Genomic DNA, 26565 nt, shown 5'->3' on the forward strand with positions numbered 1-26565 from the left:
TCCTTATCCTTGTCACTAGACCCCTTCTTGAACTCCTTCAACTTCTCTTCTAGAAGTTCCTTCATCTTTTTGATGACATCTAGAGTCATACTTTTCAGAGGCATGGTGTGAGCCTCAACTTCAACCCGTGATTCTTCTTTAGACATACACTTCCTAGCAAGACCTTGTCTCGCTCTGATACCAATATGATGAGGATATAACAAGAATAAAGTCTATACTAGCTGATAGCACTTGGACCTGTCCCGTTGGGGGACTCCGTCCGAAGATGGCTTTCTATGTGGAGCACTTCCTTGAGCTACAAAGCAAGATCACTATGTGCCCCTCGTATTTCTCTTGAGGTTGGTCCCATGCTCTTTGTATCTCTCTCGGTTCTTTTAGAGTTGGCTCCCATTAACTCTGTGATGAAGAGATAACAAGAATAGAGTCTATACTAGCTTCACTATGAGATGGAAAGAAGAAACTGGAGAAAACTACAAGAATGTCATGAGATGAATGACATAAACATCAAATATGAACAACACCTTACAGGTTGCATCTAATTCTTCATAGCAAGCACATAGAGATGCTGCCTTACCAAATACGTGTTTCTTCAAATTGTAGCCTGTTCCTACAAATGACCATGGAGAAATACTATACATTCCTCCTACCCACTCTCCACCACACTTGGGCCACTTCACATGGTGTTCATGTGAGCAAGAGGCATTTCTACCCAAATTAACTCCTCGAGGTTTTTTTGTGTGAGTATGGCTTCCTGTAGCAATGACTTCTATGCAAAAAATAAATACCACTATTATTTTATTCAAAAGAAACCAATAAATATGATATGCGTCTCTAATCAATTTGCAGTGTGAACAAAAAATAAGCTAAAGTAACAGAAAACCACCACAATGTAATTTATTTCATCTATTCAAGGCAGAGTACAAATAATTTCACAATATCTCGGCCTTCTCCCCACAGAAAAGAAAAACAAATCATACCTACAGCCATCGATTTTAGAGAGAATATATAAACAATGATAAATAGTTAAAAACTGTTTTTGGCAACCATGAGACCCGTAAAGGTTTTATTTAATCCTTTACTTAAGTGATAATAAAACATTAAAATATGTCCTAAAATAACAAAACATTAAAACATGCCCTAAAATAACAAAACATTAAAATACCCCCATAAACAATATGGAAACATTATTCCTGTGCACCTGTAGCTGCTCCTCCAGCACTCTACATCCAAACTAACCACCATTTGGCTAGGAAGGACAAATTTTTCTAGCTTTGTGATTTAGGGGAGGCTGAAATGGAGACTCTTCATTTTTCTCTGCATCATCTACTACAAGATCAGAGGGAGATTCTATTACTTAGTCAAAGTAGTCCAGTCCCTCCCAACCTTCTTCACATATATTGATCAAAGATGCCTTTCACTCTATCATAAGGTGACATGGAGGCTTAGGGATCTCATCCTTTAGAAGATTCTCCCCTTGAGGTCACACTTGAACCAGCTCATCACCTCCTTCACAATGCTACCCTTTTCCCTCCTTCAAAATCCCATAGGGCGGTGAGACCATAAAGATTCTCCACTTATCAAAGACTTCCTTCTTCTAGGATTTTGGTGGTCCTTGGAGGTGTCATGGGATGTCCTTTCCCACTGCATATCTATCAATTACAGATTTTTTCCCTAGTGGATCGAGGCAGTTAGTTAGTTTGGTTGTTGTTCCTGATTTGCAGATTTTCTCTTGCTTTGGTTCTTTTCTTGTTGCTTTGTCTTTCCTCGGACACCGTTTGATGCTTCCGTTGTAAGTTTGGTTGCTACTCTATTTGTGGCAGTCCATTAGGCCTTCTTGTTGGCCTTTTGTTGGAGATTAATAAATTTATCATTATCATTATCATGGAGCAATGATAACTTTCCCCTCTCAATAGGAAGCAATTCTGTTTGTTCTTCTCTTAAAACTTTTGTTAGATAAAGTCATGCACATGTGTCTCTATTTTCAGATCTCATCTCTGCTAGATTCTCCTATGTAAGAACTTATGCACTCCTATGTTAAGATGGTTGTATAGTGCTTAACACAAGAAGACTGTACTACAGCAGGTTGTTAAGACCATTTTTGTTGATTCATTTGATGAGCACATGAAAGAGATTTCTAGTTCTTATATTCTTTTGTGTTAATTTTTCGTTTTGACAAGTTCCAGGCTATTAATCTTTCAAATTCTGTTATGTTTTCACTTTTCAATTTTTTTATTGTTTGGTACTTTAGCTCATCAGGAACAATTTAGTTAAGATGAGAAGCATCAAATACTTTATCGAGGATTTATTTATAGGATGAATTAATGTTTCATTGCTTGCAGTAAGAACTAAAAGATTGCCTATATTTTCTATGTAGTATACTTTTTTATAGTGAATGACAGAATTGTTGGTGACAGAGATACAATTTCACCAAATCAGATTTAGATGATTTCTTTGGAGGACCAGCATTCCTAGCATGGTCACGGATGGGAAATTTACACGGGTATGATCTTCAAAGTTTCAACTCTATAGAAACCAACTAATCTTTAACAGCCTCTAATGAAAGCTGATTCTCTTATTTGAAATATTTTTTATTCCCTCAAAGCTGTTCTCTGGTTACAGAAAACTATTAAAATATTTGCATTGTTATGGCACAATAAGCATGCAACCAGCTGAATCTCACAATATCTTTCTAATAAGTCTTTTCAATCCAAAAATAAAAATTAGCTACATTTTCTTTCTCAGGCTAGTGGATTACACATTTGAGCATTTTATTTTTGAATTTGTTGATACAGTGTATCTTGGGACTACTAATTTTTTTTCTAAATGTGTATGATTATGGCAGATGGGGTGGTCCTCTGCCTCAGAGCTGGTTGGATCAGCAGCTAAAGTTACAAAAACAAATACTTGGTCGAATGCGCGAACTTGGAATGAATCCTGGTACCAATTTTAGTTTTAAGAGCTATATTTTAATTACATTTAGCTCTAGCATGCTTTCTAACATAATTTTTGATAATATTTATAATTCTATATGTTATATTGATTGAGTTCAAACTCAACTTTTTTCTGATAAGAAAGAACGGAAGTTCTATTGAAATATAGAGTAATAATGCAAAAATTAGGATATGTGTGTTTCTTCTACTTCTAGACTGCCTAAGATGCTAGAGAGTAAGGACCAAGATCCATGACTGTTTCTGTAGATTTATACATTTTGCTATCAATTATACCTGTTCTACTAAACTTCAATGTGATCACTTTTTTGTTGTCTATCTAATGCAATGTCATTTAACAAAATGGGTGCCATAGGTCCACATACTTAGATAAATGACTTAAGAAAAAAATTGAACATAACTTTTTTATTCAAGACCAAAACATTAAACAGTCATTGTAAAATTATCATGGTTATCAAGGGAGGCCAATGGCATACTTTTGTTCCTTGCTTCATATTCTGGAGGCTTCTTAGGTAGATACCAATTAGATTGGTTGTAATTTGCCAGGCTATTGAATTGATTTATTTCTCTGCCAATTTAGGGTGCAAAATGTTCAGGAATTTAGTACTATCTGGAGATCATTCTATCATGCCCCCTTTGATCTAAGGAAGTAATTTAATAAGTAACTTTAGTTGCAAAAAAATGTGATATCATTAAAGGTTGTTTTATAAATCATTTCTAAGATAGGGGACCAAAAGTAATGTTTATTTAAAAGATCTTTCTGGAAAGTGCTTAAATAAAGTTTTGCAGGGAAACAAATAAAGTGAAAATCATATTATATTCCTTGCAAAAGGTTATAAAAGGAGGACCGAGGTAGAGAATGATCAAATCATTGTCTTAGAATAAAGCACATTTATAAGATTGATTAATGTTTTCTATGCTAGGACAATTGTTAGTCAAAATAGATTTTTTTTCAACACTAATGGTGTTTATGTTATCAAACACTAATTCACCATATAACTCCCTTGGTAAAATTAATAGGTCAGTCAATAAAAGATGATGATGTTATCCATTATGATCCAATATGTAAAGAAAACCATCAATGATCTTGGGTGATCCAATAGGCAAATCAACTGGGTCCATCTCATAACTGAACACCCCACCTATATTGCACTAGTGTTATCATGATCAAGAGGTGCTCTGTCATCCAATTCAAAGAGTGGATTATCATATAATATTTTAGTATCCATCTCCAATAATAGGTTATCAACAAACTGAAGATTATCTTCATCCTCAAGTTCAAACCAGTTCTGCTAGCCAGACTCTCAATGTCTAATTTCTTTGGAAAATGCACTAGATCAAAGTCCTAAATGCTGTGAAGCTCTTTAATCACCTACTTGATCTTTTTAGCATTCTCTTGCTCCCTGTTTCTAGAACTTCAACTTACAAACTTGTAATTGTAGGCAACATTCATTAGATTTCTTTCTCTTCTCAGGAATAGGGCAGGCTCCCTTCATACTGTAGGTGGCTTTAATAAGAACTTAATTAAAATTACAAAAAGGTGGTTCTCTTAATCAATTCTTTTTTTTTCGGGAATGATTTGCATGTAACTATAACTTTCCAACTTAACAAAAAGTACCTTATTGCTATGATAATACCGGTGACCCTTGAATTGATGTAAGAACAAGACTAGGGGCAGCGGTTTATTTCTCTATATTTTGTGAAACAAAAACTATACCCCAAAGTCTCTTGCACTTGTCTCGAATTCAATAAAAACGCTTACAACTGAAGCCTAAGGTCTTCAACTCTAAGTGATTATAGCCACTAATATCTATTACGATTTGTCCTTTTGTAACACAAAGTCTTCAAAAGTTCAAATTGGCTTTGAATGTAATAGAGCAGCTCAAAGTCTGCACAATTAAATTCAAATCCCTCATAAGCGAAATTCCAAAACTCACAATCAATATCCAGAAAATATCATCACATAGCACCTTGAATCAACACAATATTTGAAAACATGTTGCCTCTTTTATTGAAAACAATTTGGATTTACATACAAGCACAAACTCTTAGAGTGAACATACAAATTGGTAGAACTCTCTTGCATTGCCAAAGATGATTATATACAATGAGCTCCCTTGTTTATATAGGAAAATAGGAGAGAGAAGGTGGAGGAAAAAGAGGAAATTCTCAACCACCTTGAGTTATTCTCTAACAAACTTCTAACTAACTAATTTTTTGTATTCGAAGTTGCATGCTTAATGCGATTGTAACTTTATTTTGTGTTACAACTTTGCACATGATACTATCACATGCAATTACATCATGTTTTTCCATCACATGTAATATGTCAATTACAAATTATAGATACATGATGAAAATATTCTAAGTGCCTTACAAGACACAAATTCTATTACATCAAGCTTTATTGGTCTTCATGCTGCTACAAGACGTTTGATTTTTTACGATTGTTGTGCTTAGGTTTGGTGGAAGCATCTCAGACTGGAATATGAATATGCATCCTTGGTTGGTCCATTGAGTGTTCATTGACCTTTTTTTAGCTTGAAATTACTCTATACTTGTAATCATTCTTTCACCTCCTTGTAGGCTCTATCATGTGATAATGATTGTTTCGTGTCCTTTCTTCTTTGCATGCATTTAAATGGGGGAAAAACTTAGAAAAGAGGTTGTTTTGGGAGTATTCCATATGGGATATAGTTGGAAACTGTTGGGACAGTGAATGGGTAAATGCATTTAAGCTCAAAATATGCTCTTATATGGTGGAAAAACCCAAAAATGCGTGTTTGCTAGTCAAAAGCACGTGCAAACAACAAGCTTTAAGTTATGCAAATGAAGGACAAATGAGAAGCGATTGGGTAACATATGAGAGACATAGCATGCTTTTGTAAATCAATTCATGATATTTTATCCGGCAAGCATGTGGGAAATACTGTCAACCACAGGGCAGCCATATGGAGGTTTATGAAATGCATGATGGTGGGATTATACTTGCATTAGTATGAGGGGAAATAAAGAGCCTGCCTTAGAATGGGATTTTACCCCCAATTGCATATGCAATTAAGTGAGATTTCGCATATGCAACTTAGAGAAGTAGGAAGAATAGAAGAAGCATCTTGACATATACCAAACAAATGCAAATCTGAAAATGGAAATAATGAGACTTGCATACACAACATAACAAATATATGCAACAAAAACCATAAGAAAAATAACAAGGAATTAAACCTTTTAAAAAGAGGCAAGAGAGGAAGTCTTTTTAAACACTAGTGAAAATTATGAATGCAATCAAACAGATTTCATGGATTTAGAAAGATTGCAAGATGAAGTTTTAAATAGACTTTGAATCTTCACTGAATCCTTCTCAATCCTTGCAAGAGATGAGTCAAAATTCATAGCGTGCTAAGTGCTGTAAGTTAGAGCAAAAAATTGCATCATTTTAGCAACTGTTTTGACCAAGCAATGTGCAATATGCAAAGAATTTGGAAATGGCATCCAAAGCACATTAAGTGATTTAAAAGACTTTAGTGTAAGCTAGAGAGGATAGGATACATTTTGAAACTTACCTTAATCCAAATACTTGCTGTTTTGATTGTGCAAATTGCATAAAAGTAAGGCATTGTTGAGTTAAAATGTGCCCTAGATGGGTTGAGAAATGAATAGAACACTCAACAAACACCCATTTTCAGTAGCCCAACGTGTTCGTTGGATGATTTTAGGCAAAAACAACCTATGGATCATAAAAAGTTACTAAGAAATGCTCAAAATATGAGCATTTGAATGCTGCGAAATCCGTTTTTGGAAAAAAAAAATTCTTGAGAAATTGGGGTTGTGAGAGCCGAAAACATGTGTTTTGGGGCTAAAAATTGCCACTTTTGGGTGTTTGATCGAAAAGCCTCATATTATGAAGTAAAAACACACTTGTTGGTTGCATTTAAATGTTAAAAATGACATGTTATTACTGGAAAAACTGCCACCATGAGCTTTTGGTTAATAACTTAGTGCAAAACACACTTTTAAAAGCCATTTACATGTTGGGATGATATGCAAATGGGTTAATATTTGCCACTTTACCTTAGCTCACTTTTAAGATTCAGTAACCATAGATCTTCCACCACTCAATGAAGAAGGGAAGCTCGTATTAGAACCGGCTAAAATCATCGATGTATGTGAGAAGACTCTGTGGAACTATACCCTGAGGGAATACTTGGTATGCTGGAAACACTTGCTGTTGGACAACGCAACTTGGGAAGCTGAATACATTCTGCAGCATGCGGCATTGCTGTGAAACCTATACTTGCAACTATCTGACCTATATGCACAGTGGCTTCATTGAAACCAGGAAATACATACATTATCGTTTTCAATAAGCATTGGTTCACACATTTTCTGATGTACATCTGCAGTTTCATACTGTCAACTCTACACACAAATACTTCATTGGCAACACAATCTGATTACTGCAACATCATATTGATCTTATCAGATCGACATTGTTCATCTCCATTGATGAAAGACATCTCTACACGATTGATTGATATACATATTTTGTATCGAGCTATGACTAATGTGGATACTCATCGTTACGAGACTTACTACGAAGACTGAAAGACATCGCAGTTTGCAATCATACTCTGAATCCTATTGATTTCCAATTTTCTGATCTGATATTGTGCAATTTCTCTATTTTCGTCAATTGTGCTTGCTTGGGATATTTCAATCACACTTTTCAAAACCGAATCATTTTGAGACATCCTCTTTGTATATTTGTATATGTGATCATCTTTTACCTTTTCACTGGAATTTCAATGAATTTATAGAAAGATTATTAAGTTGAATTGTTTATTTGCAGAATATTTCTATTGTTTTGTAATTGATTTTGTTTTAACTGAATGAAAACAACTTTGTTACATACATAGGACATTGATAAATGAAGATCCTAACCCTCCACATTTACTAAATTTTTAAAAATCATTTGGGAGTAGTTATAGGAATGGAAGTAGGTTTGAACATTTCCTGTCAATTATTCAAAACTATAAACTGGGTCTATATGTTGTGTAATGAACTGTTATATTTTCTGTTAATAATTTCCAGCAGCTCACAATTTTGCCAATGTCTATGATTTAAAATGAAAATATCTTGGGACTTTATAGCATCGTCACTGTCCATAGATACATTTGTAGGGTGTTGAATCATCATAAATGGGTCAATTGTGCAATTTAGGTATAGCTGTTGTTTTTTGTTCTGGTTGTCCATTTTGTTTGACTTGAATGCTTGCTAAGGCATGCCTCTCTGAATGCCTCTTAGGTTTATGATGATGCTGGCAAGTAGGAGAGCTTAAAACCTCATTGTAGGCCTTTAACCCTCATTAATCTATTGATGAAGTTCCCTTCAACTGTTTTGAAGACATTGATTGGCCCCTATGGCAAAGAAAAGGTCTAGGATTTCTGACCTGCAGTTCTGGGACCTAACACAAGACAAAAAGGTCATGTTAGTAGACTGAGCACTCTTAGTTTAAGTGTGACACTTAATACATGTTTTCGGATTTATTTTATTGAGCTTTTAAATCTATCAATGCTAAAATCATCAACTAATCATTCACTAAAAGGTTTAGAGAACATTTATGCTCTCTTGGTAGTGACAGCAATTCATGTAGGGACTTAGACATGGAATGAATAACATTCTTTTGGTACTTGTTCTTGTTCTTGGGTATCTTGGACATTTTGTATAGGAGTTTTGGCAATGTGTACTCCTTGGGTTGTCACTAATTTGTGAGTAAATGGATCTTCAGATGAACTGTGTGGAATCATTTAAAGTATGGGAGAACTCTACACATAGCATATAGTATGATGTAAAGAAATGGAATGAGTGTCATAATTGTAGTCTTTGTCATGATAACTAGGCTAAGGTAAAACAGTTACATAAACGTTTCTATCTAACCAGCTAAGGGTTTTGCATGACACATGTTGGAGGCTTCCCAAGCTCAATATACATCATAGTATTATGGGTGCATATATGCAACACACCATTCTGTTAAAAGTTTCAGTTTGTATTGCTAGTATGTAGCTGGTAAAATGAAGGTTTGATAGTTAAGTTCAAAGCTTTATGTTACTTTGGGTTTCAATTTAAATGTTTCAAAAATTTCCAAGAATTAATGAAAGTTTTCTAAAGCTAATTTCTTTACGCTTGTTGAAACTTTATCTGTCTTTATGTTAATACTAGGATTAAATGGCTTTTATAGAAGCAAAAAGTACCATTTGACATTGCGTTTCTTTGTTGGTTTTTGAAGTTTTACCTGCATTCTCTGGAAATGTTCCTTCTGCACTACAACGTAGATTTCCTGCAGCAAAAATATCCAGACTGGGCAACTGGTAACTTCTTTTCCTTTTATGATGGAAGATTGTAATTGACAAAATCTCAGACCTTTATAGTGTAATGAAGCTTTTAATGATCTGATTGCTCATTGGATATGTGGACTGTTAAAACAAAAAGACCAAAATACCATGTTTCATTTGAGTGTCTTTGAAGATCAACTATTATTTTACAAAGAATAATCTTAATTTTTGACAAGAGTATGTAGATAATCATCATAAATATTTGGAACTACATCTTAGATCACAATAAAAGTTGACATTCAAGTCTTCTTCTATTTCAAATTTGCAAAGTATAATACAGGATTCTGATTTCCTTCACAATCAATGAATACCATAAAGTTGTTTTCACCTCAATCTGGACTATTTATGCTTCCGTTCTATTTCTTTTTCCATCGACTTATCTTAGAATTTGTTATCAAATCTTGATAGTATTTTTTGTTAGCATGAACGCTGATGATATTCCTGTGGGGAAGTATGTTAGCATTGTTGGAGACATGATTTAGTGCTTATGTGTTGCATTCATGACAATGATTTTCATCGATGTCAACATATACCTTATTCTTTTAAGATTATTAGAGTTGCAAAGGAAGATTCATTTGGCACGGTGAACGGTCAACGAGTTGGGATGTGCGCTCTAGACATATATTCAAAGATGCTTATAGATGCTACAGTTAAAGACACATGAAGATAAGCCAGAGTTGTGCGATATTTTCAGGAGATAGCTTTCATAGAGAGTTTTTGGAAAGTTGGTACTAGTAAATCAGCTTTTTTATTTGGCTGAGCAAGAATTTAGCTAAGCAAGCTTAGATGATGGCCAGAGACATGTTCAAGATGCTATGTTTCATATGGCAAAGTGTTCATTCTGTGAGGATTGATGAAGATTGTTTAGAAGATGTTCCCTAGAGACTGACTATTGGTAAAATCATAGTGGAAAGAGGTTTAATTATAATGTAACCTGTAATGTAATCTCTTAATGATGTCCTATATTATTATTGTTAATTGGGAAAGCCTGAATGTCCACCAAATACTTGTTTTAGGATTTGTTATATAGGAAAGGTCATTTCCTTGTAGTAAATCATTATATGTGGGCATATGCATTGTGATGTCTAGTTATGCAAACTTGGATGCAAATTTGTATTTGATTAGATCAGAGATTGATGTTGAGGATGTACTGTGAGCATAAAATGAATTGTTTTGGAAAAGGAGTTGCTATTTAGTCAATTCAGATTTGGATATGCTTATCGGGAAGATTGTTTAGTGAAGATTGTTTAGTGAAGATTGTTTTGAGGCTATTTGGACAGTGAGTTCAATTGTCCTCCTTTTAACTCCTAATAGGGTTGGCACAAATCCTAATAGAGTTGGAATCTGTTAACAAGGATTCAAAGTCTCCTAACAAAGACTATGTACTAATTGTATTTCATTGATTCCTAACAGGGTCTATCCTTTCACAAGGAACTTTTTATTAGTACATCATCTTGTGGGTACCATCCCCACCGAGGTTCTCCCTCTGATCAAGGGTTTCTCTAGTTAGCATATTTAGTGTTATTGTGCATGTTTATCTCTTTATGGTTGTTACATCTATTGTTTACATTTTTCAAACTTAATAAAGATAATGATAATTGTTTTAAGTGTATTATTGATTAACCCCCCCAAGTTATCTTGGTGGACTTTACTTTCTAACAATTAGTATTAGAGCATCAGGTCCTTGAAGGAAAATTTCAACAACTTAAGGAGATCCTTGGCTAATTTCAGAAAAGAAAGTTCAAAGTTTGATGGAACTATGATAGTTGGAAGGAGAAGATGAAGACACAGCTGTTATGCATGGGTCCAAAATTTTGGTTGGTTACAGTAATAAGAAAGCCATGATTGGAGAAGACAAGTTTGATTCTTGTGAACAAATTTAGAAATATCTATTCATGTAGAATATGCTTGCTAGAGAAGCATTACTGATTGTTCTTCCTAAAACAAAATATGGAGAGTTAAAATTTTTTAAACTTGCTAATTAAATTTGGAATACTTTACAAAGATTATTTGAAGGTGATGAACATGCTAAGAAGGCTAGATTGCAAAGTTTGATATGCTTGTTTCAAGATGCTAAGATGTTAGAAGATGAAATTGTAAGAGCTTAGTTTGGTGGAATATTAGAAATTGTTGTTGGAATTAAAGTTGTGGAGGAGATAAGACAAAATATGAGATTGTGAGGAAAATCTTGAAAACCTTGACACTTGTTTTTCATCAGAGAACACAAATGATTGAAGATGTTATTCCTTGTACCCTAACTTTATAAGAGAAACTCTTCTTGCGAGGTTCTGGGCATTTGAAATGTGGATAAAATAGAATGGAGAATAGCCTAGAGTGGAAATTGCTTTCAACGTACAAAGGGACCGACCTTTTATTGACAAGAAGTGCAAGTACATATATGCTAGTAGTAGCCGAGCAACAAAAGAAGAAGATAAGAAGATTGATGAAGGACTTGACCTACTTATGAAGAGAGAACATGTAAAGAGACTAATTGGTCTCTAATATGACTTTTGGAATATAACTCAATTTCTTTTGGTTTTTCAATAATTTTTACCAAATTTCATGACCTTGGATTTGGATCATACAATTGCTCGTAAAAGTATTATATTTGAATAGAATTCATATCGGAATATGCAAGGATTAAAATTTATTGTTTGCATAAAGAAAATCAGAAATGAACAATATTAATGGAACCTGATATTAGAATGTAACAGTAGGACGCTGTGGGGAAAGCTTGTTTTAGAAACCACTGTCATGTGGATTTGAACAATGGCTGCAGGCAGTAAGGAAGCTTCTCCCAATTACCACATGAAACCTCAATGGAGCTGCCGTTAGTTTGTGTTGCAAGTCCGACTCCTTTTCCACAGTTGCACCCTGATTTCCCTTTCAAAACTGAACACAGGCTTCTGAGAATTGCTCATGGCCAGGAGCAGATAGCTAGACGACTTGCCCTTATTGTCCACTTCTACTAGTTAGTCAATACAACACCAAAACTCTAGTGGAGATAAGAATTAACGCTGAACTCAGTCCTCAGATCACAATCGGCCCTTCTCTACCTCCAAACTTGTTTCCAATTCCCAGATGGCTAGTAACTGAAATATGTCCACACTATATTTAGAACAAATAATTAATAATCTCTAGAGACAACAAGCAATAGTTGGAGACTATACCAAATTGCTATACAACAACAACAATTCAGAGAATCGACCTTCAGACCAATTCTTCAGAATTTCAAAACAAACCCTCACCAGACAATCAAGAGTTAATAATATAATCAAGATGCTTTTCTCAATGAATGAAGTCATATTTATAAAATTTTGTGCAACTTGGCTTCACCTTGACACTTTTCAAGTAAACATCCCTTTATAATATGAAGTCCAATTAGTTTATAATATAAAGCACCATAATAAACCACTAATACATTAAATAATCATAAGTCTCTAAATAATTGCAATAAACATGACTTTACGAGATTAATTCGCCCAGAGCCCAAAAGCAGAATGATAAGTACCCAATAATGTCAGAATTGCCTTGACTAGAATAGGAATTGGCCAAAAGTGACTTACTAAAAATAGTAAGTCCAAAAATAGCAAATCCATGTCAAAGACCCCCAAAACCAAACGTCAACTCATGGGGGTCGCGCTAATGAGCTGACACTGTAATGGCCCTCTCTATAAAGGCCACAGAAACCCTCAAACTGAACTTAGGAATTTTGTCAAACACTTGGCGTGTAACGGTAACAATATTCAGAATATGGTAATTTCAGATTCGATACTTTCAGAATATAATCACAGAATTACAATATATATAAAGCCGTTGAACTATATTTCGATTACAATGCAATAAATTCTGAAATTATTTTATTACCAATTCTGGACTGATTATTACAATGACTGTATGACAGCAAATTTACCCAAAAATTGACATATATTTCAGAATGCAAGAACCTGGTTTGAAGAACTATGGAAGAACACCACGTTTTGCTGCAGATCGTTGATGAAGACCTCCAACCGCACCCCCAAACTGTCCTTAATTTGCTGCTGCTGCCCAAACTAGCAGGGCCGTGCCAGGCCGTACCTGTACGGCTGCTGAAATAAAATAATATTAGGGTTTTGGGACCCCCAAATGCAAGGAAAATGGGCGCCTAGGGTTAGGTAGTAACCCTGTAAAACCATAAAAAATAACTCCAAGGGGTTGAGGAGATATGAGCAATTATGTGGTTCCGAACCCTGCTTTGCCAATTCTGAAAATGCACTTATTCTGTCTTCAAACTCTTGTCAAATGCTTCTCCAAGGATAGGGCAAATCTGAAATCCTTATTCCAACCAAAAACAAACCCTAACAACGAATTCTCAATAAGCTCCAATGAGATGGCTGAATACCAACTCCAATTATGCAACAATTCAGGTGATATTTCACACCCTCAAAGTCGCCAATCCAAGGGAGTGATTCGTTCCCAAAGATCGAATAATTTGCAGATCCAAAGTCCACAAATGTCTTCACAATGAAGAAGTAGAAGAGTTCTCCAATCCAAGCGTGTCCAAATGAGAGGCCCAGCCCTCTATTTATTCACTTTTCTAAGAAGTTGCTAGAACTTCTAGAAACATCCTTTATAATTTCTCATTATAATGCACTTTTTTTATAATAAAGTAATTTTATAAAATAAAAAGTGCAACTCAAATTAAAATTATAACATGTGGGCCCCAATATCACATAATGATAAAATATAACCTCTTAACACTTCTTCAAGAGCAAGATATGACTATCTGATCCGCAGAATTGACTCTCTTTCCACACCATTTGCCTACGAGAGTCTGGAATAGGCAAATCCATGATCAATGCCATGTCGAACTAAAGAGGGGACATTACAGTCCGCCCCTCCTGAAATTGCTTGGCCTCAAGCAATCTCAACGCCGGGTGCTGCAAAATAGCCTCCCCCTCCCAAGTAGCATCCTCAACAGGTAAATCTTTCCACTTAACCAAGTATTCTCTGATCACCCTTCTACGAAGCTGCTTTTCTCTGCTCTCCAGGATGGATTCTGGTACTAGAATCAATTTTCCCTCATCGTCTAAAGGAGGTAATACTGCAGAAGGCACCACATTCTGACCCAACGCCTTCTTGAGGCGTGACACATGAAACACATTGTGCACTCTGCTGTCTGCGGGAAGCTCCAACTCATAAGCCACTTCACCAACTCGCCTGATAATCCTGAATGGTCCATAATAGCGTGGCTTAAGTTTCTCTGCACCACTCTTCTTAAGAGTAGATTGCCTGTATAGTTGCAACATGAGGTAAACCATATCATCTACCTCAAAACTACGCTCAGTTCTCTTTTGGTCTGCATACTGCTTCTGCTGGTTCTGAGCTCTTGCAATATTGTCTTTGAGGGTAGCAACTATATCCTTACTCTCCTGTAATAATTCACCTGCACTGGGTACCCGGCTGTCGCTCAACAACAAATCCAAGAAACTAGGTGCTTCATAACCGTAAAGTGCCATGAAGGGTGTCATCTATATAGTCATATGATATGTAGTATTGTAACAATACTCGCAGAGATATATCCATCTAACCCAAGCTCGCTGCTGAGCTGCCACATAATTCCTTAAATACCCTTCCACCCATTTGTTCACAATTTCTGTCTGACCATCGGTTTGTGGATGATAGCTAGTGCTGGGTGTAAGCTCCGTGCCACATAACCGGAATACCTCCTGCCAAAAGTGACTCATGAAACGGCTATCCCTATCACTCACAATGTTCTGAGGCAAGCCGTGCAATCTGAAAACCTCCCGAAAGAAAACCTCTGCCACCTGAGCTGCTGAATGTGTAGTGGTGATAGGAAAGAAATGAGCATATTTCGTTAATCTATCTACCACCACATAAATACAATCTCGTCCTTGTACCTTGGGCAAACCTGTGATAAAGTCCATGGAGATGCATTCCCACTTCCTGTTGGGAATCGGAAGTGGCTGTAGGAGCCCTGCCGGATAGCTGTGTTCTTGTTTGTTTTGCTGGCAAACATGACACTCTCGAACATATTGCAAAACATCAGCTTTCAGCCCCTTCCAAGTGAACCGCTCTCGAACCGACTTGTAAGTCTTGAAGTACCCGGGATGGCCTGCTGTCGGTGAGTCGTGAAGTGCTCTCATAATCAGTTGCTTAACCTTCGATCCTAGGACTAGGTAAATCCTGTTCTTGTAAATGATCAAATCATCTACAAGTGTGTATTTGGTATCAATCACTGTTCCCTCTACTATATCGGAGGCCCATGTATCTCTGGCATACTCTGCTATAATCAAGTGTCGCCAATCCTCTGATATCTGAATCATAAGAGTGAGGTGTGGCCTTCGAGATAGAGCATCTGCAACAACATTCTGAGTTCCCTTGACATATGAGATGTCAAAATCATATGCCTGCAACTTACTTACCCACTTTTGTTGGCGATCATTCAGGTCCTGCTGTCCCAAGAAATGCCTCAGACTGTTATGATCAGTTTTAATGCAAAACTTGCTACCCACAAGATATTGTCTGAATTTGGCCAAAGCATGCATGATGGCCAACATCTCCTTATCATATATATTGAATGAATGCTCAGGGCCTCTGAGCTTCCTGCTCTCATAAGCTATGGGGTGCTTATTCTGCATAAGTACAGCACCTACTCCCTCTCCAGATGCATCACATTGAAGCTCAAATGGCTTCGTGAAATCAGGTAATGCTAGAACTGGGCACGTAGTCATTATCTCCTTAAATCTCATAAAACAGTCCTGTGCCTTCTGAGTCCACACAAATTCCCCTTTTTTCAGTAAATCTGTCATGGGAGCTGCATGTCGTGAGTAGCCACTGACAAACCTGCGATAAAAACCACATAAACCAAGGAACCCCCTCAACTGTGTAAGGTTCTCTGGTGGAGGCCAATCAACAATAGCACGAATCTTTTCAGGATCCATCCGCACTCCCTCTGCACTAATGATGTGTCCTAAATATAACAGCTCGGTCATCCCTAAGTCACATTTGGACTCCTTTGCATACAAGGACTCCTTCTGTAGAATGCTCAACACCGTCTCCAAATGCTCTAGATGCTCCTGCCATGATCGGCTATAGATCAAAATGTCATCAAAAAACACCAGCACGAATTTCCTCAACTGATGGTGGAAAACTCTGTTCATAGTGGACTGGAAAGTGGCAGGTGCATTGGTCAGGCCGAAAGGCATGACTACAAACTCAAAGTGCCCACAATGACATCTAAAAGCAGTTTTCTCAATATCCTGTTCACGGACTCTGATCTGGTGATATCCTGATCTCAAATCAATTTTCGTGAAATAACAGGCCCCATGCAATTCATCTATCAACTCATCAATGCGAGGAATAGGATACCTGTTCTTAATGGTTCTCTTATTTAATGCCCTGTAATCAATACACATCCGAAGCGTTCCATCCTTCTTTTTTACCAAAACAACAGAAGATGCAAAAGGTGACTTACTGGGTCGGATGTGCCCCATCGCTAGCAACTCCTTAATGGTCCTTTCGATCTCATCCTTGAGTCGCTTTGGATGTCGATATGGTGTGACCATGATAGGTTTAGCACCTTCCTCCAGCTCAATAATATGCTCAATGCCTCTGTCCGGTGGCCTGCCTGGTGGAATCTCACTGAATACCTTTTCGTACTTAATCCTCAACTTCTGAATATCAGGATGATATTCCGCCTTATGTTGCTCCTCCTGTGTAGGTATCAAAGTACAAACTGCTGCCCACTCTATATTATTATGCCTAGTTAATCTCTCCAGCCGCCTAAATGAGATAGTCCTGATGTCTCCATTACGGATAGCCTTTAGCACATGAGTCCTACCATTCATTTCGAATTGTATCTCCATATCCTCTAATCTTAAGGTAACCACCTTCAATGAATGTAGCCACTGCATTCCAAGTACTATGTCCATGTCACCCATGTTGACCACATGATAGTCCGCCTTAAACTCATAGTTGTTCAAGCGCAAAGGTAAGTCTCGTACCATCCTGTCACAACGAAGAGTGTATCCATCAACTACCTTGACTCTTAGTCCCTCGAATTCCTCAGTAATGAGTCCACGCTTCTCTACGAATCGTGCATCAATGAAATTATGCGTGGCACCTGTGTCCAACAATGTAATAACCTTCTGCCCAGCCAAGACCCCTCGAAGTCTGAAAGATCCCTCTCTCTGGATACTAGACAGTCGTGCTTCCTGTAAATGTAGCTCTGTTTCCTGCTTTTGCCCTGCACTGTCTATCTCTTGCTCTCCCTCTGCTTCATCAGGATCCTCATCATGATGTTCTGAACCATCTGAATCTGAGCCTTCGTAATAAGCCCACATTGCCCGGTTGGCCTTCCCTTTTGGCCTCATAGGACAGTCATGGCCGTACTCATACGGGCCTTTGCAATAGAAGCATAGCTTCTTCCTACGCAAGTCATTAAGTGTCTCCTTGTCCAGCCTCTTACTTTCTTCCTTAGGTAGCTGTGCCTCCCTATGAAAGGGTTTCCTGTCCTTATCTTTTCCTGAAGGGAAACTCCTTGCCTGAAATTTATTTTTAGAAGCTGAAGAGGAATCCATGTCACGAGCTTTCTTAATGGCTTCCTGCAAAGTGGGAGGGTTGAGAGCTTTAATCCACCCTCTCAACGGATCAACTAACCCATCCATAAATAAAACCAATAGCCTTCGTTCAGATACATCTGTTACTAACACTGCAAGTTTCTGAAACTCTGAAATGTATGTTTCCAATGATCCCCACTGTTTAAGCTGGGCTAATTCCTTGAAATGGAGTTCTAGATCTTTCTTATCAAAACGTTCAATCAGTCTCTCCATAAACTCCACATATGAGGTAATGTGTGCATGACCCATAGTGATCATACCATGATGCCACCATTCGTGTGCTAACCCATCCAGGTGAATTGCTGCATACTTAATAGCTTCTTCCTCAGACATAGGGTTCAATTGAAAGTATGTGTCAAGCTTTTGAACCCAAGCTCTTGCTGTAGACTTCCCCAAGCCATCATAATATGGTAACTGTAGTTTGCCTACTTTCTTTCGTAGCTCATAGTTCTGAGTCCTGTCTTGTCCACGGGGCATATGCTTCATCCGCACATCCATATACTCTCTAAAGGTGATTGCAGCTGTAAAATCTGGACCTCCTGCTTCCCAATCTCCCCTTAGCTGATCCTGTATGTCAGTGATCTGGGGTTCTGGTACCGGCTGCTCTGGAGCTCTAGGAAGGAACGTAGGAATCATAGGCCTCGAACTCACTGTCCTAGCTTGCTGGGGGGCATGACCGAAATTGTTCCCAATTTGTTCGCCTCCATTATGTATCTCATCCTGATTATTCCCATTCTGATTGTGACCATTCTGATTATTTCCTCCACCTATGTTAGCGTTCAATCCCATTTGTCGAGCCATCATCTGCATCATAAGCTCCATTCTCTGGTTCTGTTCCTGTGCTCTCTGTTCTGCTAATCGCTGTCCCTGTGCCAAAGTGTCTAGTAACTGTAAAAATCTCTCCTCACGCTGATCTTGACCAATATTCCCACCTCTATCCATATTGTAGTCGTAATCTTGATCAAAGAATACCTCCCCTGTGTTTGTATGACTGGATTCTATGTCCACCTGGATCGATGAGCTAGACTGTTCGCTCTGCAGGTCTGAAATCCTATCTTGTCTTGCTTTGGTATTGCGGAAATTATAAGGCCTTTGTCGCATGCTCTGATTTTAGTGTTTTGACATTTTGTCAAACACTTTCCCTCCTATCCAGCTGTTCCAAATTCCCTATAAGACCTCCACAGGATGGCAGGACTTATAGCTCTGATACCACTGTAATGGCCCTCTCTATAAAGGCCACAGAAACCCTCAAACTGAACTTAGGAATTTTGTCAAACACTTGGCGTGTAACGGTAACAATATTCAGAATATGGTAATTTCAGATTCGATACTTTCAGAATATAATCACAGAATTACAATATATATAAAGCCGTTGAACTATATTTCGATTACAATGCAATAAATTCTGAAATTATTTTATTACCAATTCTGGACTGATTATTACAATGACTGTATGACAGCAAATTTACCCAAAAATTGACATATATTTCAGAATGCAAGAACCTGGTTTGAAGAACTATGGAAGAACACCACGTTTTGCTGCAGATCGTTGATGAAGACCTCCAACCGCACCCCCAAACTGTCCTTAATTTGCTGCTGCTGCCCAAACTAGCAGGGCCGTGCCAGGCCGTACCTGTACGGCTGCTGAAATAAAATAATATTAGGGTTTTGGGACCCCCAAATGCAAGGAAAATGGGCGCCTAGGGTTAGGTAGTAACCCTGTAAAACCATAAAAAATAACTCCAAGGGGTTGAGGAGATATGAGCAATTATGTGGTTCCGAACCCTGCTTTGCCAATTCTGAAAATGCACTTATTCTGTCTTCAAACTCTTGTCAAATGCTTCTCCAAGGATAGGGCAAATCTGAAATCCTTATTCCAACCAAAAACAAACCCTAACAACGAATTCTCAATAAGCTCCAATGAGATGGCTGAATACCAACTCCAATTATGCAACAATTCAGGTGATATTTCACACCCTCAAAGTCGCCAATCCAAGGGAGTGATTCGTTCCCAAAGATCGAATAATTTGCAGATCCAAAGTCCACAAATGTCTTCACAATGAAGAAGTAGAAGAGTTCTCCAATCCAAGCGTGTCCAAATGAGAGGCCCAGCCCTCTATTTATTCACTTTTCTAAGAAGTTGCTAGAACTTCTAGAAACATCCTTTATAATTTCTCATTATAATGCACTTTTTTTATAATAAAGTAATTTTATAAAATAAAAAGTGCAACTCAAATTAAAATTATAACATGTGGGCCCCAATATCACATAATGATAAAATATAACCTCTTAACACTTCTTCAAGAGCAAGATATGACTATCTGATCCGCAGAATTGACTCTCTTTCCACACCATTTGCCTACGAGAGTCTGGAATAGGCAAATCCATGATCAATGCCATGTCGAACTAAAGAGGGGACATTACAGACACATCCAAAATCTAAGAACCTGCTAAATCGAGGACATTACAGTCCTCCCTCCCCAAGATTGCTTGTCCTCAAGCAATCGCAATCCCGGATGTTGTAAGATATCCTTAGGCTGCCAAGTGGCGTCCTCATTTGGAAGATTCTACCACTTAACCAAAAACTCACGAATGGTCCTTCGTTGCAACTGCCTTTCTCTAGTATCAAGAATTGCTTTTGGAATCAACTCCAACCTTCCTTCATTATCCAACGAAGGCAATATAGGAGAAGGTATCACATGATGACCCAAAGCCCCCGTGAGGTGTGAAACATGAAACACATTATGAACTTTGCTATCATCAGGAAATTACAATTCATACACCACCTCATCAATCCTCCGCACAATCCAAAAGGTTCCATAATGTCGCGGCTTAAGTTTCTCAGCTCCACTTTTTTTGATTGAAGACTGTCAATACAACTGTAACATCAAATAGACCATCGCGGCTTAAGTTTCTCAGCTCCACTTTTTTTGATGGAAGACTGTCGATACAACTGTAACATCAAATAGACCATGTCCCCTACTTGAAAAATTCAAGCTGTTCTCTTTTGATCAACATACTGCTTTTGCTGATTCTGTGTTTTTTGTATATTATCTTTCAAGGTCCTCACTACATCCTGACTGTCTTGTAACAACTCCCCAGCACTCAGTACTCTGCTATCACCACATAACAAGTCTAGAAAACTAGGTGGTTCATATCCATATAGAGCTTTGAAAGGCAACATCTGTATAGTCATGTGATGAGTGGAATTGTAACAATATTCACATAAGTGAATCCACTTTACCCATGCCTTCTATTGAGAAGAGACATAATTTTGTAGATAACCTTCAACACAGTTATTCATTATTTCCGTTTGGCCATCAGTCTACGTATGGTAGTTGGTGCTAGGAGTCAACTCAGTCGCAAACAATCTACAAATCTCCTGCCAAAAATGACTCATAAATATACTGTCATGGTCACTCACAATGCTTTTAGGTAAACCATGTGACCTAAAGATCTTTCTCAAAAATAATTCAGCCAATTGTACAACTAAATAGGTAGTGGTGATAGGGAAGAAATGAGCATACTTCGTGAGCTTGTATACTACCACATATATACAATCCCGCCCTTGGCCTTTAGTCAAACCATTAAATCTATGGAGATCCCTTCCCACTTCCTTTCAGGAATAGGAAGTGGCTGTAATAAACTAGCAGGATATGTGTGTTCATGTTTGTTCCTTTGACAAACCGAACACTCATGGATATAGTGATGAACATTAGTCTTCAATCCCTTCCATGTAAATTTCTCTTGCACCAGTCTATAAGTGTTAAAATAAACAGGATGACCAGCCATAGGAGAATCGTGAAATGCCCGTGATGGAGCCCAAATTTTTTTTGCCTCCATTTATGAGATTATGTTGTAGATTCATAATGGAATGGGTCTTTTTTATGTCTTGATGAAGCAACAATGTGCAAAGAAAACAAGTTATTAATGTTAGACATTGAGTTCCAGATCAACCACCTAATATGAACACTATACATGGAAAATGCAGAAGGGACACTTATTTCATTGTTCTGAAAGTCTCAAGCAGATTCTGATTGTTTATACATTTAATATTTGTGATTCTTCCAATAACAAAATATTCAATGATCTTATTTAGCAGCAGCAGGGAGAGTCAGAATTTGCCTAATGTGATAAGCCAGAATTATAAAAATCTGCAGATGCCTTTTGAGATCAATGACAATACTTACTTCAAACTATTGATCCTATGCTGGTGAAGATACAACGGCAGAAGCCATGAAATGAAATTCAAATAGCAACCATGAAAAGCCAACATATCACTTGGTTGACTGAGGAAATGGATCAATACAAAGCGTAAGAGCAAGTATACACAAGCGGGAATATGTGGTCATGGAGGTAGCAAGTTTTCAGAACCATGTACTTAATTATTTTTGACTCTACACCCATAAGTGATGCAGATTATAGTCACACTGGGCAGATTCAATCATCATATTAGGTTCAGCAATGTGTATGGCCTTTGAGTTATTTCTAGATTATATTAGGAAGTGTATGAATTTCAATTATCATTTTTGAAGTGCCTAAGTGAAGAAGGTATCAATATTTGGAAAACTTTGGTGTGGCTGTTTGTGCCCATAAATTTGGTCTTGATTTGGAGAATCCTTTCAAAGTATCATATTTCCACACAAGGTTTTCCATTCAGTGGTACTATGGACATTGACTTGAGCGATTCCATGAACATTCTGCACCTGGTCATGCATTGAGTCTCAATCTCAAGGTAGTCAATAAAGCATGTGATACTGTATTGGGCATAACATAGATTAAAAGGGGCTACTATGAAGGGGACTCAAAATGTAATCTTAATACAAAACTTGCTGCCCACCAAATATTGCCTGAATTTAGCCAAAGCATGTATGATAGCTAACATCTCCTTATCATAAATATCGAAGGTTCTCTTAGTACCCCTCAATTTCCGGCTCTCAAAAACTATGGGATTTCGATCCTGGGACAAAACAACACCAATGCCCTCTCCGAAGGCATCACGATGCAAAAAAAAAGGCCTAGAAAAATCAGGTAAAGCCAACACTAGACATGAAGTCATAATAGTCTTAAACTTCTCAAAACATTCTTGTGCCTGGGTTGACCACTGGAAAGCACCCTTGCGGGTCAAGTCTGTAAGGGGAGCAACGTGTCATGAGAAACTGGCCACAAACCTGCGGTAAAAAGCACAAAGACCAATAAACCCTCTTAATTGTGTCAAGGTCTTTGGTGTAGGCCACTCTACAATAGCACGCATCTTATTTGAATCTATATGAACTCCATTGGAACTGATAATATGCCCCAGGTAAAGTAACTCTGTCATACCAAGAGCACAGTTGGACTCCTTGGCATAAAAGGAGGCCTGATCCAAAATATCCAAAATTGTATCTTGATGAACCACATGATCATCTCAAGTCATACTATAAATCAAAATGTTGTCAAACAAGACCAACACAAACTTGCAGAGATGATTGTGGAACACCTTGTTCATAGTAGACTGAAAAGTGATAGGAGCATTGGTGAGAGCAAAGGGCATGACGAAGAATTCAAAATACCCACAGTGACACCTAAACATTGTCTTCTCTGTGTCCTGCTCTCTAACCCAGATTTGATGATAGCTGGAACTTAGATCAATCTTCGAAAAATATTTTGCCCCATGCAATTCATCAATAAGCTCATCAATTTATGGAATGTGATACCAATTTTTTTGTGGTCCTTTTATTCAACATGTGATAATCAATGCACATCCGAAGGGTACCATCCTCCTTCACTAGAACAACTTAAGAAGCGAATGGGGACTTACTTGGCCTAATATGCCCTTGATCAAATAGCTCTTGTATGGTCTTCTCAATCTCATCTTTGAGCCTCTTCGGATGGCGATAAGGAGTAATCATAATAGGCTTAGTGCCCTCCTCCAACTCAATAATATGCTCAATCCCACTATCTAGTGGCCTACCAGGGGGTAAATCATTAAACACTTTAGAGTATTTAATCCTCAATTGCTGGATATCGGGATGATATTCTGCCTCCTCAATATTCTTTGAGTTGGCACAATCTTACATTCCATTGCCCAATCAATAATATCCTCATGATTAACCAAGTGCTGCATACGCCTAAGTGAAATCTGTTTTAACTCATCATTATGGATTGCTTTAACAACTTGGGGTTGCCTGTCCTTAATGAACCTCATCTCCATCTTCTCTATGCTCAAGCAGATATCCTTAAGTGTGTGTAACCATGCCATACCAAGGACTATATCTATCCCCCCCATATCCACCACATAAAAATCTGCAGTGAAAGCATATGTATTAAGCTTCACAGGAAGATCTGCAATCATCTTGTTACACTTCAAGGTGTAACCATCAGCTTCCTGTATCCGTAGGCCCTCGAAATCCTTAGTTTACATACCCCTCCTAGTAACCAAACAAGCATCAATGAAATTATGAGTAGCTCCAGTATCAAATAAAGCGACAATACCCTATCCAGTTATGAGCCCATGCATTTGGAATGCTCCCTTCTTCGTCATACTGGATAAGTAAGTTACCTTGAGGTTGGAGTCATCCACCTCATCATCAACATCATCACTCCTATGCTGATCCTGATCACTATCCCCAAACGGCTCTTGAAAATTAGTACTACTATCATCATCGTAGAACCACTCCATCATCCTATTTTTACCCTTAGGCTTCATGGGAGAGTCATGTTTGACATCATAGGGACCCTTGCAATAGAATCAAAACTTCCTCCTCAAATCATTAATTGTTTCCCGATCCAAGGGTGCTGCAGCAGGATGCTTACCCTCAGTCTTCTCCTCTCTCCGGGGCAGTGTCCTATCATAGGAGGACATAACAGGCTTTGAGGCAAACTTGCCTCTAGGTGTAGAGGCCTCTAGATTAAGAGCCTTTTTCAATGCCTCCTATAATGATGGGGGGCCTAATGACTTAACCCACCCTTTGAGTGGCTCAACAAGGCCCTCAATGAAAAGCATAACCCTCCTCCGTTCAGATATGTCATACACCATTATTGACAACCTCTGGAACTCACTGATGAATGCCTCCAAACTAGCTATCTATCATAACTAAGCCAACTCCCTAAAATAAACCTTAGGATCCTTCTTGTCAAAATGTTCTGTCAATCTATCGACAAACTCTTAGTATGATATGATCTGATCAGGATGGAGAGATACTAAACCATAATACCACCAATTGTGTGCAACTCCATCAAGGTGTAGCACAACAAACCTAATGGCATCCTCCTCAATCATAGGATGCAAAGAAAGGTAGGTGTCGAGCTTGTGGACCCAAGCTCTAGCAGTCACTCTACCGCTTCCATCAAAATGAGCCAATGTCATCTTACCAGCTGCTTGTTGGAGCTTAGTATACTTGAGTCGTTGTCTGTCAGTAGTAGGCCTACCCTTGGAATGCTCATGCTCTTGTGTAAGATATCTATCAAAACTCAAGTTATCCTTTAATGCTTGAGGAAGAGCATCCCACTCATGAAAATGGGTCAGTACATCATCAAAAAATAGAGCAACGTCAAAAGTTGTGCTAACTGTATCTAATTTAGGTCTCAACAAAGTGGGTCTCTGTGGCCTGTCTTGAGCACCAATATAACCTGTCCTGTCCACCCTGCCATCCATCCTAACATGATCCTTGGTCTTATGCCTATCATCAGTCCTAGGTTTCGCATCCACACATGACCTGTAGGAACCAACAGAAACATCTCGGTCTCTCTCTCTACCTTGATCCCGAGGCAAAGATAACTATTGCAATGTGTTACACAATTGTTGGAGAACACCTGTTATCTGTTGTTGCTTGGCTGCGAAATTTCAAAATGCTTGCAAGGCATCTCTATCAACCTGAGCATCAGTAGCACGTTGTCCGAAGCCACCAGAACAACTCGGACTACCCACTGAGCCAAACTGAATCTCCGGCTCTCCCTTTGTGGAAGGTACATTCTGATCCCGTCAGGTGCAGTACATACTAGGCACAAACCTTCGATAACCATCCATACCTCAGGATGCAAAATAACCGAAATATGCCTCTGATAATTTCTGAGCCCAATTCCTGCAAGCTGGCAGGAAACCGCTCAGATACCACTGTAAAGAGACTAATTGGTCTCTAATATGACTTTTGGAATATAACTCAATTTCTTTTTTCTTTAAATAATTTTTACCAAATTTCATGACCTTGGATTTGGATCATACAATTTCTCGTAACAGTATTATATTTGAACAAAATTCATATAGGAATATGCAAGGATTAAAATTTATTGTTTTCATAAAGAAAATCAGAAATGAACCATATTAATGGAACCTGATATTAGAATGTAACAATAGGACGCCGAGGGGAAAAGCTCGTTTTAGAAACCATTGTCATGTGGAATTGAACAATGCCGTTAGTTCATGTTGCAAGTCCGACTCCTTTTCCACATTTGCACCTCAATTTCCCTTTCAAAACTGAACATGCTTTTGAGGATTGCTCATGGCCAGGAGCAGATAGCTAGATGACTTGCCCTTGTCACCCACTTCTGCCAGTCAATCAATATGGCACCAAAACTATACTGGAGGCAAGAATTAATGTTGAACTCAGCCATTAGATCACAATC

General features: G+C 37.9%; 1 protein-coding gene and 1 long non-coding RNA gene across 5 annotated transcripts in view; one reads left to right on the forward strand and one right to left on the reverse strand.

Annotated features, from left to right (window-relative positions):
• Window positions 1-26565, forward strand: part of LOC149547872 (alpha-N-acetylglucosaminidase-like) — a 289389-nt gene that overhangs the window by 109188 nt on the left and 153636 nt on the right. For all 3 annotated transcript variants that reach the window (XM_089791923.1, XM_089791922.1, XM_089791921.1), the window contains exons 5-7: window positions 2415-2500; window positions 2843-2937; window positions 9235-9316. In XM_089791923.1, coding sequence (XP_089648049.1) covers window positions 2415-2500; window positions 2843-2937; window positions 9235-9316 — 263 coding nt within the window. The remainder of the gene's footprint in view (window positions 1-2414; window positions 2501-2842; window positions 2938-9234; window positions 9317-26565) is intronic.
• Window positions 1-26565, reverse strand: part of LOC149547873 (uncharacterized) — a 113104-nt gene that overhangs the window by 37427 nt on the left and 49112 nt on the right. The gene's annotated exons all lie outside the window — the stretch shown is intronic.

Source organism: Cupressus sempervirens, chromosome 7 (genome assembly GCF_028749045.1).
Source record: "Cupressus sempervirens isolate cs-2001-9-10 chromosome 7, ASM2874904v1, whole genome shotgun sequence".
Taxonomy (NCBI): domain Eukaryota; kingdom Viridiplantae; phylum Streptophyta; class Pinopsida; order Cupressales; family Cupressaceae; genus Cupressus; species Cupressus sempervirens.